The 22,960-nt window shown below is 44.7% G+C and overlaps 1 protein-coding gene across 2 annotated transcripts in view; it reads left to right on the forward strand.

Moving 5' to 3' along the window:
* The window catches only part of LOC101878429 (metalloprotease TIKI1), a 78,474-nt gene extending 67,403 nt beyond the window's left edge, over positions 1-11,071 (forward strand). The window contains exons 5-8 of one of the 2 annotated variants that reach the window (XM_031054349.2): positions 1,838-1,928; positions 6,566-6,568; positions 7,102-7,356; positions 10,406-11,071. In XM_031054349.2, the coding sequence (XP_030910209.1) occupies positions 1,838-1,928; positions 6,566-6,568; positions 7,102-7,356; positions 10,406-10,586 (530 nt within the window). In that variant the 3' untranslated portion in view covers positions 10,587-11,071. The remainder of the gene's footprint in view (positions 1-1,837; positions 1,929-6,565; positions 6,569-7,101; positions 7,357-10,405) is intronic. The other variant, XM_005155053.3, reaches the window with a different exon arrangement.
* The last annotated feature ends 11,889 nt before the right edge of the window (positions 11,072-22,960 follow it).

Below are 22,960 nucleotides of genomic sequence, written 5' to 3' on the forward strand. Positions count from 1 at the left end.
TCTGAGCTTGCTATATGCACTGCCCCTATCCTCATTAATAGAGATACACTTTTAGAAATGGCTGAGCTGTCTTACCTCATCCTTGTTTACAAGGGTTGGATCACCTTTGGGAATCACCCCTTACTCTACTGTCTAGAAGCAGGGAAGGAAGAGTGAATCCCCATTCCCTTTGCACATACATTTTCTCTTTGTAAAAGGTGTGAGATAAGTATATAGGGTCTGATGTCTTATATACCTTCTGTTGGCCTTCCAGTGGCTAATTTTACTCAGTTAAAATGTTTAATTACAGTCATTCCTGTTCCCTAATGCATCTGATGTTTTTGCTGATATGAGCTAATTCTCAGTTAACTGACCAGGGCCTGAGCCATTGGCAAAAAACAGATATCAGCTGTATTAAGTTAGGCCCACATAATGGCATGTTAGCTTTACTCTTTCTGAAAGCAAAAAGGCTGAGGAGCTGCAGGAAAATCAGTTACTGAGTGAGAAAATATGGTACTCAGTGAGCATGCATTGCAGTGTTTGGTTGAAAGTTTCATTTGAGCTGGATTGTTCACATTCTTAGGATCTCAGGGAACCTTCATCTTGATAAGAGTCTGTGCTCAAATAACACCATCCAACTGTGATGCTTTAAGCTGGTAGTTCATAAACCCTTGGTGTTATGGCATGGGAAACTGGAAATTTGTGCTCCAATTCATTGAATCCATTTTGGAGTGAAAAATCATAAATCTGTTTGGTATAGTCCCCTTTAATCTCATCACTGTTGGACTTCCCTTTCTATCTCCTTGCTACTTGGATCATTCTGGTGTTCTTATTGCATGTACTTATGAAGAATATTAACAGAAAACAAGTCTTTTTCTGAAGTTTTTTGTCAGTTTTAGAACCGCTTACATCTAGAGAAGCAAGGGAGCTCTCTAACAAGACAAATTCTCAAAGCCTAATTTTAATTAATTTAGGCTGTTTAATGAACAAATGTTTTCAAGAAAGCTAAATCTATGAGGAAGTGTACAAGGCCTCTGTTGTCCATCTGCTTCTCAGCAGCCTTGTTTAATAAGGTGTTAGGATGATGGTGAAAGTCAGTGAGCATGCAGATCACTGTGCAAAGGATACTGTCCTCCAGGAATAACTCCTGCATCCTTTGAGTAAATGCTACTGAACTATGGGCTGAGCAGCCACCACATCTTTCTGAAAATGTAGCAGAGACATAAATCAGAGAATCTGGGCAGATATAAGCTAGGTTAAGTCCACTCAAAAATGTTGTTAACACAACTGAAGTGGCGTTTCTGTCCCTGATGGCTTATGTAAGGGAATGAAAGGGGTTGATTTGAGTCACTGGCTTTCAGAGTTGTTTTCCAATCTCTGCATTTGGATGATTCTTAATAACTTAAAAATTGTTAAATGATGTTGACTGACATCTCAGTGCATTTATGATGCCAGAGTATGTTAAAATGATGCCTGCACTGTGGTCAGATTCTGAACTGGTTTGCACCACTACCAGTTGTAGACTCGGTGCTGCTCCTGAACAGATGCCTCTCAACTTCATTTCTTGTTGCCCCAAGGAATTGAGAATGGCCAGATAATTCAACAACCTGTGGGACCAGAGTATTTTTAGTCATATCTGCATTTAGAGAGGCAGAATGTGGTAACTGAAGTGACCTTGAGCAAGCTAAGCAATCATTTGTTAGAGATCTTGTGTTTCTGGTGCATGTTGGTGGCGAGTGATAAAACACTACCTGCTCTGAGTGTAGCACGCCTCCAATGATGAGGAAGGACTTTGTCGTTCTTCTCTCTCTTTCCCTGTGCTCATTGAGTTCTGATGTCATTTTTCTCTTAAATGCAGGTCACTTCATGGGCAACAACACAGTGATTGATGTTTTGAGGAGAGAAGGGTACGAGGTAGAACACACTCCAGCTGGACAAGCCATCAACAAGTAATGCATGCTTTTATCTAGTGAGCAGCCATTGGGTGGGTGGGTAAACAATCGTGAAGAGGTAATGGCAGCTGGAACTATCCCTAACAATGAGCTGGGCTCTGTCTCTCCTCCCCAGCAGTTTGCTTTTCTCTTCCATGAGGCAGTTTGGAAACAGGATTTTATTTGTTTTGGGTTTGTTTTTTGGTGGGGTTTTTTGTAGAATTTTTTTTTGTTGGTTTGTTGGTTTATATATTGTTATGTTGGGGTTTATTCATAAAATAATATTGGTAAAATAAAAATATTTTTCCCCTGTTAGTTTTTAACTCTTAGAAAGGCAACCATAGAGTATGCATGTTTGGTTTGTCATATCTGGTTGGTGTCTTATACCGTATAGGGTGCCAGCCTCCTCCTTCCTTCCTTTTAAGTGTTCGACTGCCCTGCATTTTAACACTTCCATTATTTTACAGTGCTATTTTTGATTCTTTCTGGTTTATCTCAGCCTGGAATTTAACTGACCAGAGTCCAACCCAGCCTCTTTGCAAGCTGTCCCTGTGACTGATTGCTCTCATGTCCCCTGCTCTCTTCTGCATTTTTAAGCCAAGCTACTTGCTGTTCTGGTTCATCTTGCAGCTGTCCTTTGGGATACACCCTTTCTCTTTCTGTCTCTCACTGGGTGCCTTTATCCATCTCCATGGTTTCATTAACTACAGAATGCTAAATAATCTCCTCCATGCTCTGCTGAGAATTACATGTACTCCTGAATTACCGCTTCCTGGACTTCTTGCCACCATCCTAGGGTCTGCAGTCCTTGTCTCCCCCTTCTACAGACTCTTGCCAAACACATGTCCTTGTGTCTCTGGATATTGCCGCTCTTTCTCATATTCACTGCTAAAAGACTACAGTGAAAACAAGGTTTTATCCCAGATATGGTACTTTTCCCCTTTTATCCTCTTTGTCAGGAATCAGGCAGGGTATCCGTCACTGCTTATATCTCTATCCCTTACATCTTCATCACTTACACCTGCTTACATCTCCATCCCTTACATCTTCATCTGTTACATCTCACCCACATTTCTGATATGGGGCTTTCAGGTAGGATGATCACCCTTTGTGCAGAGTTCTTATTCTGTGGTACAAAATAATAACAGATGTTTTTCTCATACTCTGGTTGCTTCACCTTTCTCTTTGTACCATGTTTGCTGCTTTTTTCAGACCCGGAGATTCAAACTCTGGCAAGTCATGTTTTGATATGATTCTTGACATGAACATACATCATTAACTTTCTGTGTACTGAAACAAACTGAGCCAAGACTCATCCTCAGGAGCACATGAATGCAACTCCTAACACTGTTGCCACCGATGGGCAGGTAGTTTGACATGGTGAAACTCCCTATGCTTAAGCACAAGACTTCATTGTCCTTAACACTTAAGTCACTTTAGACAATCCAGTGTAACAGTTTTTATATGATAATAAAAAAACTGACTGCACTGAAACTGTTGTGATAGTGTTTTTTATCCCCCAGAACATTCATAGCTTAGGTATTCCTAAAAATAGCCATCGCAGCTTCTTAAAGCATAAAGGAAGATAGATTAAGATGTACTTCAGAATAAAGAAAACCTGCTCTGTAAAGGTATAGCTGTAAGGAAGTCAAGAGCAAACAACTGTGGAAAGGAGGGCTGGATCTCACTCATCAGGGAGGCAGGTGTCAACTACTCAGAGTAGTTTGGCACTGCTGGTTTAGCACCCAGTTTTCTGACCACATCATGGATGTTCATTGTTAGGCCAGTGACTCTTGTGCCTTGAAAACCCACAGTCTGATATTGGTTGCATCTCGAACATTTCATTAGGGCTACTGGGCAGAACATCTTTCCTGAAGTCTTTTAAAGCTGAGTGAAAAAGTTAAATAAGATGGCAGTTTAGTGTTTTCTTTGGGGAAAGGCATTTACATTTCTGGATTATTTGAAAAGAGATCTAAAAATATAAAACAAGTTTCAAGAAAAATGTGAATTTTAAATGAGAAAAGCCTTTGAGGTGAGGGAAAACCTGTAGAGAAGACTATGTCTGAGTCTTGGGGTTTGGATGATGGGTTTCACTTGATTGCTATACTGGGCTTGTTGTAGGAACAAATACCAGGCCAGTCTGTGTCAATAAAACTATATCCTAGGTAGTGGTGCTGCACTCAGTCCAGTCAGTGCCTGTCTACTATTTAACAGGACAAAGTTCAGAGAGGAAATAACTGGAAGTGGTTGAACTGAGAACATTCAAGTGGCTGTTTTACTGTCACAGTAGCTGAGCAGTCCTAAAACAAGAGTATGAAGAAGTCTGCAGTTGTTTCCCTTCCCTGCAGCATGATATTGTGCAATAGCAGCACAGTCTGCAGTTTCATGTACTCTGGCTAAAACCAAAGACCCTTGTGAGGTATCTTGTGCATCTGTGAACGCAGAAAGATGAGGAATCATTATGCATATTTTTCTGTAACAGGAAAACTGTTGGTGCAGTCATACAATTCCACCTGCAGGTATGACAGCCTAAAGTGTTCTGCCCATATCATGGGAAGGGGATGAGTGCTAGTAGTGCCTTGTGGAGTTTGAGGGCCTTTTCTTTGTGGTGTCACCAAAGCAAGGAAGGCAAAATAAGTGCTCAGCCATGCAGTAGCGCAGACGACAGTTTATAAATAGTGCCACAAGTTCAATCAAGCTCCTACTGTCTTATTTTGAGCTTTAACTGTTGTTCCTGATTTTAGAATGCATATATATGTTATAAAATATTCATCACATAATCACAGTTGTAATTAAGGTGCTTCCTGGCTCCTCCCTTAGCTGCTGTGCTGGGAGAGGGAATTGGCCTTGAGGACGAAGGATGTGCTTTTGCATCTGTGTGCCTTTCACTGTCAGTCCCTGGAAGAATTGCCTGCAGGAAGTGTTCCAAAGGAGGTTATGCATATGAGTGTCTGTTATTAATAGTGTTTTGAGGTTGCAGGAGTCAGAATAAAGGACTGGCCATGCAAATTGGAGATAATCTTGGTTGTGCCTTTGGCATTGTTGAGCTCCAGCATGATATGGCCATGGGTTTGCTAGGGGAGGCTGCAGGCAGCAAGGCAGTCTAATCTACAGAGGAGGGCTGGTGACCATTCAGTGACTTTCACAGTTAAGGAAGAGGCACAATGAAGAGAAATTGAGGAAAAGGGAAACATAAGCAGAGGACTTTCAGAAAAATCAGGTCACTGGAGACAACAGGCAGGGTAGTCACTGTGTAAGGCAGTTAAAGAGTGGATGATGTGAAGATGTTGTGGAGGAGAGCCAAAGGGTCATGACACTTCAGAGATGATAGTGAGAGTGAGAATCACAAGGATTTTGAAAGAGATCGATAGCCCAAGACCCATTCTGTGCCAGTCTCTGTCACATAAAGTGTACTGCATGATCAACCTGTGATTTTCCCTGAAGGAAATAAGATAAAATCCTCTTCATTTTCCATCTACTCTCCCTCATATTCCAGTCTACAACTTCTTTTTTTCTTCAGGTGGGACCCTCTTTATTCTCCACCAAAGAGATAGGCCCACAGTGATGGGCTAGCTTGAAAACTGCAGCCTCAATGAAATATGCCTCTTTCTCAACTTCCTCGTTTCTATGCCATTGCAAGGGAGAAAGGAAGTGTGCTGTGGTTCAGGGAAGATTTCACTGATAGAAATCAAGTTTCTGCACAGCGCTGTGTGGTCCTCTTTTCTGTTACCTCTCCGTTGCCTCTGAATTTCAACCCAAGACAGTCTCCAATTCTGTCTTGTTACAGAAGACTCCTGCATCTCTTCTCTTCATGAAGTAGCCATAAAGATCAGTAAGATATTTGTACTGTGCCAGGAGTGGATAAGAGACTGCAGCCTACCTGCCTGGGAGCATAGATGAGGAGATGTTGCTTGCTCCAAGTATAAGGGAACAGAGCTTGAGTAATCAGGGTGGAGCAAATTGATTATTTTTTCAATACATCACCTTTGCACAAAACTGGGTAAGAATAGCCCTTAGAGCTTTTTCTGGGCTTGACAGTGGTCCTTTGGGCTTTCAAGATTTGCCTTGTGAGAGAGTTCATGCATGCACATAGGCTCACAACAGTATCTTGCTGGAACTGCTTTGAAATCTGGATAATGCTGCCAGTCTAATTAATACAGGATCTGTGCAGCTAGAAACCCAAAGTCCTGACTTCTACTCCTTATTACTTAATACATGTGCAAAGCTCACTTCTGCATTGTGAACAGAGAGAGAGCTGCAATTGCTCAGCCTCCTCTCCTTCATGTGGACCTCCAAACTTGACTGATGTACCCCTTTAAAACCACCATTTCATACTCCTTGTTCTGCTCACCTGAGTAGCAAAAATAGCGTTATCTCCTTTTGCATATCAGCATGGAGACAGTAAATACTTAGACTAGAAGTCAGTGCCACAATAGTGAGTTGACCTCTGGTCTTTTATGTGTCAGACATACCTCCTCACCCAATGTTTTATAAAGGCTGCATGTTCACTACTGTGTCCATCTAGCTTCATGAAAGGAAAGATGAGATAATGGTGAACATTGCCACAGCTACATGGCCCAAAGGGTTGCTTAGTGGTGTATTGAGGCATTTTCTTCAAAAACCATAATTTAAAGATGCATTTCTGCAGTCATGAGCAAGTCTGTAGACTAGCTCATTACTTACCTTCTCCACTAGTAGGAGCTGTTGATCTAGGACTGGCTTCTTCAGCTAGTGTGCCTTAGTTGTCCTGTCCCTGCACCTTTCTCATGCTCCCCAAGTTAGTTGGCTCTGGGCTGGAATTACTGAAAGGAATAATCTGGTCTCTATTCTGCAGTACATCTGACTAGAGGAGTCTAGTCTTGACCTTCCCTGACTCTAAGAGCGATTTCTTTCTTTGTTCTTTCTAGATATGCAAGGTTATTCTCAAAAGTTACTCCAGCCTGAGCCAGACTGCATTCTTTTCTCAGTTCCAGATTACCTCTTTTCCAAAGCTTTTTTCATTAAAGAGAACTATTTTGATCAGAAAATTGACTCAAAGACAATGGGGCAGGAATACAAGGCCGAGAAATAAGCATCCAGCCAATGTCAGGAAGAAACACTTGGTTTATATGTGCCTTGATGGTATCTCTACCAGGATTCTGCCTCAAAAACACTTTCGAATATTGTCTTTGTTCCTTCTCTCTTCCATCAGAAAACCCGCCAAAACCTTGTTAGCCTTTTCATCATCATCGCTGGCACATGGTCCCTATGTTGTGTCCCAGGAGCTCCCACTGCCGCTGCATTCCCAGAAGGAGGAGGAGGAAGAAGAGCTGCCTCACCTGCTGCTCCCTGACAGTATTGATGTGCTGAAGAAGGTAGACAGGAAGTACAAAAAGAAGAAGAAGAAGCAGCAGAAGAAGCAAAGATTGAGACAGTTTAACGACCTCTGGGTTCGCCTAGAGGAAAGGTAGCTGACGGCTGAGGAGGGAGGAGGGTTTGGCATACAAACTGCACTTTATTTAGATTGCTTAATCCAGTATGTCAAACTTCTGCAAGGGCTAGATATATACTGAAGGCTGGATCTGACCGTCTCCCTCACTGTGGTTCTTGCTGAAATATTTACTCAAGGCTGTTTGTACTTTTAGTAACAAAATAGCTTCTTCTGCATTAGGTTAGGTTTCTGAAAAATTAGGCATAATACAAATGGAAGCCTTTTCTGCACCATTTTGCATTTGGAATTGAGGGATTGTGACCATATGGTGGTCCTTTTTATCACAGAAGGCTGTGTTCAGTGGTAGATGGTACATACCAAAGCCTTTGACCTTTATCCAAGAGCTGCTGCATATGTGGGAAATGTCATATCTGCCATATATGCTCTTTGCAAAAAAAGAAAACAACCAACTTGTTCCTTAGTAGCTACAGTAGCTATAGGCGTGTGGCTGAAGGTGTACTTTAATGGTGACCTCCTGTCAGATAATACACAGGCCTGAGTCTGCTGTCTTTTGTACTTTGTCCCTCTGATTCTGCCACACTTGGGTTGAAAGCATTTTATTTTTTGAAGCTGTGATTTACCAGATGGGTCAGGGTGATGATGAAGAGCCTGCAGTACTTGAAATTAAGCCTCTACATTCTTTTTTTTCTTTTTTTTTTTTGGACTCTGAAGAATATTTCTTCCTGCTCCCCAAGACACTGAGAGTATCTGAGTTCTCCTATGACTCTTTTGTTATGTCGCCTAATCACAGCTGTACCACTGGTTTGAGTAATACATTGCCCAGGTTGGCTCCAAGCAGGTGCAGCAGCTGTTGTTCTTTTCCAAGCATTCAGACATTTTAGACCAAACTCACCTTCTTCTCTAATACAGTATTTTTGTTCCCTGTCTCTGCTCCTCCTTCCAGCCTGAGTGTAAGTAGTTTGGAGAGAAAGGGGAACAATGCACACGGCGGTTTTCATGCACCTACACGCAGTTCAAGACTCACCAGTACAACAAATCCAAATATTGATAAATGCAAATATTGATCAAATTTGATTTAATCTTTTAGTGTATCATTTACTTTACAGTTCACAAAAGCTGTCTGTGAACTATGTTTTGGGTGTCTGTTGACAGTCTGTTGAGTTGAAATGCTAAGGGATGATCTGGAGTCTTTATGATCCCAAGCTCCCATCCTGCCTGCAGTCTGACACATGCAGTTTTTCACACACAGCTGTTCTCATAAAGCTCAGGGAAGTCAGTGAGCATCCTGATGTGAGATATGCTGCACTTGCAGCACCAGTGCCTTCAGAAGAAGAGGGAAGTTGGGAGGATGTGCTACTGTGGCTAAGCTGGAGGTACATTAGGGCTACATACTGGATTGCAACCACTGCAAAGCAATAGGTAAAAGCGAAGCTGATGACAGCTCGAAAAACTACTACTAAATATGACAGCACCAAATGCTTCTTTTGCTTTTGTCGTGAGAAGTGGCTGTCATCCACGCAAGGTCCCCACCCGTGTCTGTAAAGAAGGGGGGATGACGCCTCTCCGGTCCCTGCCGTGCGGCTGCGGTCTGCCTAGTCAGCCGTGGGCCGAGCTGACAGCCCCACCTCGTGGCACAGCCGCGACAAGTCACCACTGAAACGGCGCAAGCTCGCACGTTGTGCAGGGCTCGTCCCACCGGCAGTCTCAGCCCTTGCGCTGCGCATCCCCCCGGCTGCCCAGGCACAGGTAAACCTACCAGTTTTGCGTGGGCCATTCTGTGAGGCCGGCAATGTGAAAAGCGCAGTGCAAGTGATTTCATACAGTTTTGCAGTGGGCTTGGCAGCATTGCTTTGATTGTATGCATCAGCTGTCAGCGGTGCTGTGATGTGCTGCCAGCTGGCTTCTCTTCAGTTATTGTTCAAACCTTCTGTGGGGCCTTTGGGTACAGAAGGGTAAGTGTTTTAATAAAAGTACTAACTGCCTTCAATTCAAGTAATCAAAGCATTTTTGCTTAATGCATATGGCCAAAATAAAGCAAGCAAAGGGAGAGGGTGGAGGAGAAATGACTCTACTTTTCTATTTGGCAGGTAGATTTGCTTTTAATTTTGCCCAAATTTGTCTTCTGGCTCACACAGCACCATGAGACCCTGGGGTATATGTCAGCCTCATAGCTGTGAGGTCAAGCATGGCTTTCTATGCTTTGCCAAAGAGAGCAACACCTTTGCGGTATCTGACCCTTTTGACTCCTGATCTGCCATGGTGTGGGAGCTTCCTCAGTTCAGGACAGTTGGTATTAGCAGCCTGGAGCATACAAATTTCTCTCCTCCATCATGTGTTGCCATAATGGGAGTTCAGCATCATGTAGGCTCTGGCTCACTTCTTGTTCATCACCACCTCAGAGTCCTCAGCACTGGGAGCTACCCTGGGGTGTTGTGATCTTTTCCCACTGACAAAGAATACTTTTCTGGAAATGGCTCTTTCTCTCCTTAAAGCATGTCATGCAATCCCCTTGTAATTCCTGACCTGTTGAAGAGAACATGCAGTACAGTAACTAGTTTGGTCCATGCTAAGATGCACATATTGAAGCATGGCTGGGGAAGATGGTTTGACTCAGCTGAAAGCAGGTGCCTTATTCCTGCTGTGCTCAGCAAATGTCACTGCAGTGACACTCCTCTGCAACAAAGCTTTTTTGGTTCCTACTTATTTTCTGCGTAGCTGTAAGGCACTAGGAATACAGCTGTCTTGATTGTGTGCAAACAGTGGGGAGGCTGACTGAGTGGACCTGCGTGCAGCCTCCTAAATCTCTTCCTTGCTCTCCCTTGAGACTGCTTTGCAGTTCAGCTGGGCACCCTAATCCACGTGGGCTGAAGTGGGAGCTGCCCACACGGGTAAGGAAGGGATGAGGCAGCACTCTGCCATTTGGAAACATAGTCCTACTATGAGAGACCAGTCCTAGGAGCCCAGAAAACTGACAGTAGGGCACAGAGGCTGAACACCTCCTCCTCTGTGGCTACTAGGCAGTTGTGGGCTGAGTCTGGACTGACATTCTTTTCTTGCCTTGCAGTGCCACCAACCCTCCTCCTCGGATTCGCATCATTAATGGCTACATCACGGTTGAACCCCAGCCGCGGGGCCACGGACGGTCCAGTCACGCTCGTGTGGACACTGGCAGCACTTATGAGCTCTCCTGTTCTTTATTCCTCACACTGCTGACTTTGACTTTGCATATGATAAGGCTTCATTGAAACATAGGAAGAGTCAAGCTGCAGGGCTCTGCAGCTTGCAGTGAAAAGAAACTTACGTGGAAAAAATACCACAAAAAACAACAAACCAAAAATAGAAGACTCTGAGTGGGACACCTGTTCTTTGGGTGTTCTTAAACTGTCTACTTTTCCTGAGTCTGGATCATTAACACTATTAACTGGTTTGACCTGCCCAATACAGGAGAAGATATTTTAATGAAAGTGTTATTTATCCTTCTCTTGCAGAAGAATGATTTCATGTTATCCCATAATGCTTTGGGGAGATTATAATGTTGCTATAACATAGCTGTTGTCTAGCTGTGTGAGCCCAACTAAATTACATATTTTTTCACCTTCGGTGCCTTGTAAAATTATTTACATACCACTATCTTGTTTATTAGAACAGAATATTTTTCATATGAGTGCAGCTGGGTAAGAGAGGTTGATATTTTATGTCTCTACTGGTAATGCTTTTAATTCTTGCTTGTTAGGGCTCCAGATTATTGCATATAAAGGTTCATGACAACACCTTCTACAATAGAATAAAACAGTAGAGACTTGTTAACAGAATATTTCTGCTGTCTGTTTGGTACTGTTGTAAGACAGGTACACCTGAACCTCCAGTAGCCAGGCAAGTCTCATAAGCACAAACTAATGTGCATTTAAGAAAAACAGCCTGGAGAACTTCATAGTCATAATGTTGGACACTTTTAAAGTAAGTTCTCAAGGGGTTGTTTGAGAAGCCCACATGCAGGTTTTCACTCGCTTTCTAATATATTGTTATTTTATAGCTGGGATTCACTTCTGGGGAGAAAAGGCTTTCTTTTCCTTAGTTACAAAGATGCACTGCAGGCCTGACAAACTGAGCACATACATGTGTATTTACCAGGGCATCTGAGAGGGCCACCAAACACACTAGCATCAGAGTGTGTTCTGCCAGTTTCTAGCCTATGTGTTTTATTGCTTCTCCTTCACTTCCCTCTGTGTAAAATAGCTGCTGTGTAAAGCAGCCCCAGGCTGACTTTTCCCTGTGTTCTCTCTTCCATGGCTGCTCCTGAGCTTTGCTTTTGTGAGGGGAGCTGAGTTCAGTGGAACAGCTACCAAAGTTTTTGTTAGGTTGGCATGAGGGAAGAGTAATTATAAACCACTCACAAATAACAGAGATCTGAAGAAGCACTATGGATAATTCAGTTTTGGCAGTGTAGCTAATTTTGCAGCCTGTTTCCAAATGTCTGGCTGTGTCAGAGAAATAGAGATGTTCTGGAACTGATGGATTGTGTGCCTACAGAGGCTGCATCCTGGGAGTCTTTCTGCAAAGTAATCAAATTTTGTCAAGGTATTTTTGAGGGTCTCAGGGGCTTGGTTTGATACCAGTGAACAAAATTAGTAGTTCCTACCCTTCACTTCCAGACCAGTCATTGGTGACTGGCCCTGGAACACCAAACTCTTGAAACTGTGACTGCTATGGAGAGCATCTGCACATGCTACTCAGCTATTCACAGTGACCACTGAAGAGGGCTAGATTTGTGTCCAGTTGTTTCTTCCTAATTCCAGAACAAGGAAAGTTTGCCAGAATTTAAACAGCCAGAAGATCCATCCTGATGCCCAAGGTCTGCCCAGGTACCACCCTTCTTTGGGCCACAAAGCATCAGGAAAACAAGCATTCCCATCATGTGCCTGGAAGACTTCACTGTCCCTCTATCTGTCCCTCCTAAGCAGCTACAGTAGCTTTCGCTGCCTCAACTGGGATTCATTCAGGCATGTGATGAGTAACAGAGTTGATTCAGAAGACACTGCGAAGGTGCAGATACTTCTTTCTTCAGTGCAAGGGCTGAAACTGTGTGTTGTGGACTTCTATTTCTCTGTTGGAAGGCCTGATATTTGTGAAGTTATTAGCTGAAATTAAAAGCCTATTCAAAAATATACTGGTTCAAAATATACTGGTTTGATAATATAATTCCACACACCCTCTGGATTAAATTGTGATGTTGGCGAATATAGGGTTATAACCATCATCGATGTTCAGCAGTGAGTTGTGAATTCTTGTGAATATTTGTTGCTTGAGTAATCTTGATTAATGGACTACTTTGTTATGACAGACCTGCTTTCTAATTATTTTATGTACATTGGTAGGAAAAAAGGCCTTTTCATCAGGAAAAGAGCTTCTTCATAAATTCCTGCTTCTTGAGATAGTCAGCATTTGCACTTTATTTCTGTTTGCTGGTGAAATGGACCAGATGTTAGACACTATTTATTTTGAGCTTCGTTGACCTTCCAGCAGCTACCTCCTGCAATTTCACAGCTTTTCCTTTCTGGCACTGGTCTCTTTAACTCATTGAAGTTTTATTTTATGACATGATATTTGGTTAGTAACAGAGATTTCTTGTGAAGGCACCTCTGTCTTGCTATACATATCCTGCCAGACCTATATAGGAATCTGTTACTTCATGAGATGAAACACATGGACACATGTAAAGCAGTATTATAAGTATAGAGGCCTCCACCTCTAGCAGCTCCAGATTCTGGGGGTTCCTCCTAGTTGGCAGCTGGACCCTGTTCCAGTGACCCGGAGGTCGCTGTGCCAGACAGCTGGACATGGCTGCTGCTTTCCCATTCACAGATTCAACCAGTAGTGAAGCTGAGCACATATGCTAAAGACAGACAGGCAGGCACACGCATACACATACATGCATGGACAAAGGACACTGACGTGATCAGTCACACACATTGCCACAGTTAAGGCACTTCCTTCAACACCACCCACCTACCAGACTGTTTTACCAGTTGATGGGTTCAACAGAAAGGACACAGTCACCAACAAAAGAGTAGGCTTATTTTACTGCCTATGTCAAGGTAATTGCTGCAAGAATTTGGAGAACATGTCCTAGCAACTGTGAAGTCCTATGCAGTCCGTCCACCTGTAGGTGAGGTCTCCAAAGTTGAAGCAAGAGGGTCCAGATTTTGTATAGTTAAATAAACATTGGCAAAACTTCAGGTGCGGAAACATCTGGTGTCACCCTCCCTGTCGTATTCTCCCCAAAGCCTGGCCAGGTCTTAAGGAGGAGCCAAAGGGAGTATCTCCACCTATTTTAGCTTTGATCACGTATTTCTCATCAAGGGAGTATCTCTATCTATATTAACTTTAATCACATATTTCTCAACAAGAGAGTATCTCTATTTCCTGAACAAGACCAGATGTCTGATTTTTTGGCCTTGCAATTTGTCTCTAAATAAAGGAGGGTCATTCTGATGGTTACTACTGCACAATAAGCATTACAGCACAGCTTTTATAGATTGGCATAAAAATATGTATAAATATATTCATACTAAAATGGATGAGCAGTACATTGCATATGTGATTAATGCTATGCATATTAGATACATACATTGTTGGGTTGTGGGGTTCATCTAGAGTTCAACTTTGGTTCAAGGCCTATTGTTCAGGCCTCAGTACTTCAAGGACTCATAAAAAATATATAAGCAAATAACACCTTACTCCTCAACTGGTAAAGCTGGAAGTTCATTATTAAAATCGTGTGCACTTGCTCTTTCCCTGTATTCCCTATTCTTCCTCCTAATCCATAAAGAATGCTCACAGAACTGGTATAACCCACCCCTTGTACTGGCATAACCCACCCCTTTGTACATCCACCCCATCCAGATCCTGAACACTTCCACATGCTTCACAGGTCTTCTACTCACCATCTCAGCCAGCTAACAGATCCAGAACTCAGATACTCATCTTACAGGCACCCCTCACTGATGGGTTCCCTCAGTTATCAACACAGGCACTTTGCTCACTTGATACCTCTGCCCAGTCTGAGCACCTCCTACAAGCTGGCTGGTCCAGCTTGAGGTTTGCCAGTGAAGTACACCCACCCCTGCACACAACAGGTTTGCAGAAGATACAGACCCTCTGCCCCACAGCAACTGGTGCCAGGCACATGTGCTTGTGATTTGAGATCCCACTCCAGCTACTGGAGATGAGCCTCTCACCTGCTTTGTTCTCCTCAGTGCCTCACAATTATTGGTATTAGGGAAATACACTATTCCTGTCCCAGTGACTGATGGCCAAGATTCCCACCCTTGTAGTTAAAAGATTTAATAAGAAATAGGACCAACTTCAGTGATCAGGCACAGGATGTGGTCAGAAAAGGGTATTTATCAGCAATGTTTTACATGCGACTACCTCCTTTTACACTACTTTCTTTCTATTCCATTCCCCTTTGTTCCTCCCCAATCCCCTTCCATTAAATATTTCCCTGTAAATTTTGCATAACCTCTCAGACCCACTTAAGTACCTCAAATCCTCACATTCCTCCTTTTTTCCCATTTCTTATCAGTTAAAAAGACCAGGTGGCCATCTCTAAAGCTGTGCCTGGAAGTTTCTTTCAATCATCCATCAATTAGAAACTAGAGTCTTAATCCTTGACATCATCCCTTTTACCTGTTTTCTACCAGGTTTCTGTCTTTATGCGTTCCTGCTTATCACTTCCCCTTTTATTTATTATCCCCTTTGCACTGAGAAGGTCTTTGATCAGATAACCTTAATGGGGCAGATGCTCTTACCTTCCACCTACCCTTAATAACTACTGCACTCCAAGCAGAATGACAAAAACGAGATTTTTGTTGTTGTTGTTGGCAACTTGTATTTTTGTCACAGCAAGAGCACAGGCTGGGTGTTTCAGTCTCACACCTTGAAGCTTCCTTTGAGGAAACCAAGTCCATGGTGCTAAAACCAAAAAACAAAACTGTATTACTGTCTTTGGAAATAGAAGGACAAACTACAGGGGATGCTGTAAAGATGACTAACATGACACTTGAAGTTATTATCTCATCTGACCTCCTGATACAGCTGTAGCCACCAGCACCTTGCACTGAGCCAGATGGTAGTGTGAAAGAGGAAGCTGATGACAGCATCTCAGGGTCTCTGTAGCTTACTCATAGCTTGCCGAACATCTATGTCTTGCTGTGAGTGTGGGTGCTAGCTGGATCCCAAAGCAGATACAGGGATAAGTGAGTTCTGATCCTGTCAAAGAACCTGATGGATTTTCCCCAGCACCTCATACAATCATGATTTGCCATGCAAAAAGTTGCTGTTTTGATCTGAACACAACCACATGAACAGTGTAGGGGATATGCCTGCTGGAAGCAGATACGTTGTGTAACTCGGACTTTCATACCTCTTAGCCTCAAGCCATAACAACACATTTTATTGTTGTCTGAGAAAATAATACCAGCTGAGCACATGCTGCCTTCTCCCACCCCACCTCCTCTTGGAAACAAATGGCAACATAATGTTCTCCTAATTGTGCTCAGAGCTGTGATGTAAAACAAGTGAATATAGGGTTTGGCCTGTCCAGATTGTTTGGGTTCAGAAGACAAACTCTGTCAGTATAATGTGCTGCTGAGAGAACAAATTCTAGCCTAGTATTGCAGCCTGGATAAAAGTTTTGGGGTCCCAAATATCTCCCCAAGTACTTGGTCCCCAGTACTAAGAAAGGGCAGTTCCCAGAAAGGGCAAGGGAAAGATTCTCACCAGCTTAGACAACTGATTGCTCTGGAGCATGAGGCTGAACCCACACAGCAAAAGATGTAATCATCCCTTTCAGGCACAGCTCGATTGAGATCTGGCCAGTGCTAAACCTCTTCAGAAAGTCTGCACATATCTGCTGGTCCTACGGCCTTGGTGTCAGAAGGAAGAAAGATGGTCATTAGAGAAGCTGGGTCACAGCTGATAAGGGAGGAAAGGGGGGAAAATTGGGCTAAGCAGTACCTCACCAGTGTAAAGGCTCCTGTGGTAGCAGGAGGGTCTGAGCTGTGCTGATGACTTAAGAATGATCTTTGCAACACAGCCTCTTCCCATTCTCCATCATCCTGAAGAGAATGTCTGGAGCATGCACATCATCCTCTATGATCTGCTTGAAGTTCTGAGCCACTCTATGCAGGCCCTACTTTCTCTTACTTAACCAAGCCATCCATCCATTCCTATCCAGAAATAGCCTTATTCTGGAGGGTCTCCTTGGCAGGGCCAGTGTATTCCTGGCTTCTTGGACTTTCATCAGCGTAGACTGATACTGAAGAAAGAAATTCTGGATGCCTCCATGTAGATTGTCTAGCATTTGTAGGTTAAATGATGGTGAGAACTCTGTTACTAATTTTCGCTAATCCAACGCAGCATTACTCATGCGGATAAAACCCCTCTTTATCTAAACCACGTAACTTGTGTTCCTTTAACCTGCTTTCCCAAGGTTCATGACTGTTCATTTATTACAAAGTCTGAACAGAATGCCAACAGCACTGATTACTAACAGCATTCAGGCATTAAGAAAGAGCAAGCAAATATATGATGCGTGCCTTTTGTGGTAATTCCTGCCTGATATCTGGGATATGTCATCTTTGCCAAGGTAAGAAGATCTTTTTTTCACATGAGCTATTTTACAGTCATTGATTATGGTGATGTTTGGCCTTTCACAAAGCTACTGGAGTATGCAGTATCCTTCAGCTAACACTAAATACTGCCCATGTGCTTTAGAAGGTGATACTCATCATGCATAACAAAGCAAAGCTTGTTTGATGGCTTTAGAACAGCTAACCTGGGTTTATCTGGCAGTTATTTCGTCTTATTTTTCTCATCACTCTTCAGACCTGGATGGTTCATTTGAATGCTGGTTTGGAAGGAAATTCTTAACTGTCTTCTTAAAACATCTTCTCTGGTTTTTGTTACCTCTGTGGGAAGCAGTGCTACCCAGGATGGAAATATGTGAAGGTGAAAGTATGCCAAAGTTGTTACTAAGCCTCCAAAATATCCTCACTGTTTTCTATATCATATAATGCATCTTGGTGCAATGTCTGTTGTTCTTTTTGTCATGTTCTCTTTGGGACAAGCACATGTATATGGTTAAAGCACTGAAACAGGAATTTGGAGTACTTTGTTCAGATTCTTGCCTGGGCACACATCTTCTAACTGTTTTGGATGAGTAGTTTGCTCTATTTGTGCCTTGTTGTCCCTTTTCTTAAGAAGGGGCCTAGGGCTTCTTCCTTCCCACATGGGGATGTTACATGTATGCCATGTAATGTAAATGTATAACACTTATGTTCTGTATAAAAGTGTATGTAAGTGCTTGGATGGAAGTGATAAAATCATGTGGTGAAAAGTACACTTAGAGACTAAAACCGTTAGAGGCATCATCTCTATTAAAGATGGGAAATCTATCCTAGAATATTCAGGTCCCCAGAGTATCATGTATTTGTGGGAAATTCTGGAGCCAAAGTATAGTCTTGGCAGCCAGCTCTGTACATCCTGGCCAGACCCCTGTTCCTCTTCTTGTGAGAGATACCTTGAAATCTTACCCATTCACAAATACTTCAAAATACTTTTATCATCACTGTCTTAGTTTAATCCCAGCTGGCAAATAATGACCACACAACCACTCGCTAACTCCCCCAGCCCACTCACAGCACTGTAAACTATTAGCAAAAAAATTAAATCTGTCCCAGCTGAAGCCAGGACAATCACTCTTTCAGAGAAAATTAAAACAAATGTGTCTGAATTCCATTCTGAAATCAAGGAAGCATTATTTATATGTAAACTGTATAATCATCACCTTACTTTAGGAGACCCCAGGCTATTGCTGCCTCTCCTCCTGTGAGAGAATCATAGAATCATAGAATAGTTAGGATTGGAAAGGACCTCAAGATCATCTAGTTGCAACACCCCTGCCATAGGCAGGGACACCTCACACTAAACCATATCACCCAAGGCTTCATCCAACCTGGTCTTGAACACTGCCAGGGATGGAGCATTCACAACTTCCCTGGGCAACCCATTCCAGTGCCTCACCACCCGCACAGTAAAGAACTCCTTCCTTATATCTAGTCTAAACCTCTGCTGTTTAAGTTTCAACCCATTACCCCTTGTCCTATCACTACAGTCCCTAATGAATAATCCCTCCCCAGCATCCCTGTAGGCCCCCTTCAAATACTGGAAGGCTGCTATGAGGTCTCCACGCAGCCTTTTCTTCTCCAGGCTGAGCAGCCCCAACTTTCTCAGCCTGTCTTCATATGGGAGATGCTCCAGTCCCCTGATCATCCTCGTGGCTCTCCTCTGGACTTGTTCTAACAGTACCATGTCCTTTTTATGTTGAGGACACCAGAACTGAACACAATACTCCAAGTGAGGTCTCATGAGAGCAGAGTAGAGGGGCAGGATCACCTCCTTTGACCTGCTGGTCACGCTCCTCTTGATGTAGCCCAGGATACGGTTGGCTTTCTGGGCTGTGAGTGCACACTGAAGCTGGCTCATGTTCATTTTCTCATTGACTAACACCCTTCTCTGTAGGGCTGCTCTGAATTTCTTCTCTGCCCAACCTGTAGCTGTGCCTGGGATTGCTCCGACCCAGGTGTAGGACCTTGCACTTGGCATGGTTAAACTTCATGAGGTTGGCATCAGCCCACCTCACAAGTGTGTCAAGGTCCCTCTGAATGGCATTTCTTCCCTCTAGCGTATCAACAGAACCACACAGCTTGGTGTCATCGGCAAACTTGCTGAGGGCACACTCAATTCCATTGTCCATGTCAGCGACAAAGATATTAAACAAGACCGGTCCCAACACTGATCCCTGAGGGACACCACTCGTTACTGATCTCCAGCCGGACATTGAACCGTTGACCACAACTCTTTGAGTACGACCATCCAGCCAGTTCTTTATCCACCAAGTGGTCCACCTATCAAATTGATGACACTCCAATTTAGAGACAAGGATGTCATGTGGGACAGTGTCGAACGCTTTGCACAAGTCCAGGTAGATGACGTCAGCTGCTCCACCCCTGTCCATCACTTTTGTAGCCCCGTCATAGAAGGCCACCAAATTGGTCAGGCAGGACTTTCCCCTAGTAAAGCCATGCTGGCTGTCACCAAGCACCTTGGTGTTTTTCATGTGCCCTAGCATGCCTTCCAAGAGAATCTGCTCCCAGATTTTGCCAGGCACAGAGGTGAGACTGACTGGTCTGAAGTTCCCCGGGTCATCCATTTTCCCCTTCTTGAAAATGAAGGTTATATTTCCCTTTTTCCAGTCGTCAGGAACTTCACCTGTCTGCCATGATTTTTCAAATATGATGGACAGTGGCTTTGCAACTTCATTCGCCAGCTCCTTCAGGACCCACGGATAGATTTCATCAGGTCCCATGGACTTGTGTACATTCAGGTTCTTAAGATGGTCTCGAACCAGATCCTCTCCTACAGTAGGCCCAAGGTCGAGGTTTTCACAGTCCCTGCGTCCGCCTTCCAAGACTCGGGTGCTGCGGTCAGAGCCTTTGCCAGTGAAGACCGAGGCAAAGAAGCCATTCAGAACCTCAGCCTTCTCCAAGTCCTGTGTAGCCAGTTCTCCTGAAAGTTTCTGGAGGGGGCCTACATTGTCCTTAGTCTGTTTTTTAGCCGCTACATACCTATAAAATCCCTTCCTATTATCTTTAACATCCCTTGCCAAGTTTAGTTCCAATTCGGCCTTAGCTTTCCTAACTTGGTCCCTAACTACCCTGACAACATCCCTGTATTCTTCCCAGGCCACCTGTCCTTGTTTGCACCTTTTATAAGCCTCTTTTTTCTTGTGAATTTTTCTCAGCAGCTCCTTATCCATCCAAGGAGGTCTCCTGGCCCTCCTGCTGCACTTCCTTCTGGTCGGGATGCAACATTCCTGAGCTCGTAGCAGGTGATTCTTGAATATTAACCGAGAGTCTTGGGCCCCCTTGCCCTCTAGGGCTATATCCCATGGAACCTTGCTAAGCAGGTTCCTGAAGAGCCCAAACCCTGCTCTCTTGAAGTCCAGGGCAGTGAGCTTACTGCAGCTCTTCTCACTGTCTTGAGGACCTCAAATTCAACCATCTCATGATCCCTGCATCCAAGACTTCCCTGGAGAGTCACATTTCCAATGAGCCCTTCCCTGTTGGTGAGCACGAGGTCAAGCAGGGCACCTCTCCTCGTCGGCTCCTTTATTGCTTGCAGAAGGAAGCTGTCTTCCACACAATCGAGAAACCTCCTGGATTGCTTGTGCCGGGCCGTACCGTCGCCCCAGCAGATGTCAGGGTGGTTGAAGTCCCCCATGAGAACAAGGGCCTGTGAGCGTGAGGCTTTTCCTATTTGTCTGTAGAGTTCTTCATCCACAGGTTCCTCTTGATCAGGCGGTCTGTAACAGATCCCCACAGTAATGTGTCCCATCACCGATTTCCCCTTAACCCTGACCCACAAACTTTCTGTTAACTGATCACCTGTCCCCAGACAGAGTTCCCTACTCTCCAGCCTATCCCTAACATAAAGGGCAACTCCCCCTCCCCTCCTACCAGGCCTGTCTTTTCTAAAAAGCCTATAACCCTCCATTCCAACACTCCAGTCAAAGGAGCCATCCCACCATGTTTCGGTGATGCCTATTATATCATAGCCCCGTAGATGTGCCCACATCTCTAATTCCTCTTGTTTATTCCCCATGCTACGGGCATTTGTATAGAGGCATCTGATCCGAGTTCCAAATGAAGCCTGCTCAGTGGCTGGAGCGGCTAGAATATTACTACGTTGCTCAGAGTATTTATTATAGGTGCTGGCAACTGACTGGGTGTGTTGGGATGGAATGATGCCCCCTCCCCTAGCACATCTAGTTTAAAGCATCCTTGACACGTCTGGCAAGCCTCCCAGCAAAGCCACTCTTCCCTTTCTTTATCAGAGTAGCTCCACCAGACCCCAGTAGGCCTGGCCTACAAATGTGGACCCCATGTCCAAGACACCCAAACCCTTGACTATGACACCACCCTTTTAACCATTTATTAACCTGTCCAATCCTCCTTGCCTTTGGAAGGTCCTCCCCTGTGTCTTGGAGAATTGTCGAAAAGACAGTCTGAGCTCCAGGACCCCTGACCACCTCTCCCAGAGCTCTGTAGTCCTTCTTTATACTTCTCAGGCTACTATTATCTGTATCCTTAGCACCCATATGTATCACTAGAAGCGGGTAACAGTCCGTGGGACTTACTAGAGCAGGCAGCCTCTCCGCAACATCTCTGATCCGTGCCCCAGGTAGGCAACACATCTCCCTTGCGACCGGGTCAGGCCGACAGATGAGCGCTTCTGTCCCTTTCATGGCAGAGTCCCCTACTACTACAACCCGTCGCTTTTTTCTGGCGGCACCAGTAGAGATCTTCTGTACCAGTGCACCAGCCAACTGTTTCTGATGCAAGTGCATTTCCTCATCAGCCCCCTGCAGGACAGCAAAGCGGTTCTGGGTGGGTACAGCAGGTTTAGGAGGAAGCCCCTTGCTTTTAATTGCTCTCTTCCTCCTTTGGTTGTTTTTTTTTTTTGTTACTAATTCCCAGCTTCCCTGATCAACAGCCTCCTTCTCTCCTCCATGAGTCAGAGGGCAATCTTGAGGCCCCTGTGCTGTTTGGGCCTGGAGCAAGCCGTCCTGCTTCCTCTCAGCTTCCCTGACAGCTTGAAGCTTACTGACAGCATCCCGCAGCTCAGTCACCTGCTGCAGGAGGACCTCCATCAGGGAGCAGCGAGCGCAGCCCTGCCCATTCTGCACCTTTCCCTCACAAGACCAGTGCAGGCACTCTCTACACTACAAGCTCTGCACCGCAACCTCCCCACTTACTGGCTCTGTCTGGGTGCCTACGCTGGCCACCACCGGGGCAGCCAAGGCAGAGCTCCCAGACTGGACCCTGGTCATACGACGAGTGCTCACCATCCCGCTTGCCTGCCCGCGCGAACTGCCGCGCAAACTGCCTCGACCAGCTCTGTTTGCCCTCGACCTGCTCTATTTGCCTGCTCTGTTTGCCGCGCTCCTGGTCACCACACTCTCTGGGTAGATTTTTAACCACTCACAGTTGGTGCCACTCCTCCTGTCTCTGCCCCCGGTGAGTCACCTCCTCGCAGTAGCTGAGCTCTTTGCAAGTCCTGTCAAGGACTTGAGGCTCCCTCCTCAGTGGCTCTTGTCACTCTATGGTGAGGTTTCTGGACGCTGATCTCCCCTGGCTCCGCTCCGGTGCCACAGGCGTCCTTTCTCAAGCCACCCCCCTCAGCATGTTTTGGGCACGACAGGATGAGGTCAACCTGAATCCTTTGCAGAGGATTTACAACTGACAGCAGCTCACAGCCTGCTCAAACTGGCTGTGGAGAAGGCTGGGGACATGCCAGGGATGATAGAGTGACCTGACAAGGGAGCAGGTGAGTGTGTGGAGATAGGCCTGGTGGAGATGGTGAGGAGCCCAGGCTCAGTGCAACAGCTATGGACTGAGCCTGTGCTCAGAAGTGCGGCTCAGGACTCTGATGCACTCAAAGCCATGCATCCCATGGGTTGCCAGGAGCCATGACCCGCAGCCCATACTGCCCTCAC

This window comes from Melopsittacus undulatus, chromosome Z, assembly GCF_012275295.1.
Source record: "Melopsittacus undulatus isolate bMelUnd1 chromosome Z, bMelUnd1.mat.Z, whole genome shotgun sequence".
Lineage (NCBI taxonomy): Eukaryota > Metazoa > Chordata > Aves > Psittaciformes > Psittaculidae > Melopsittacus > Melopsittacus undulatus.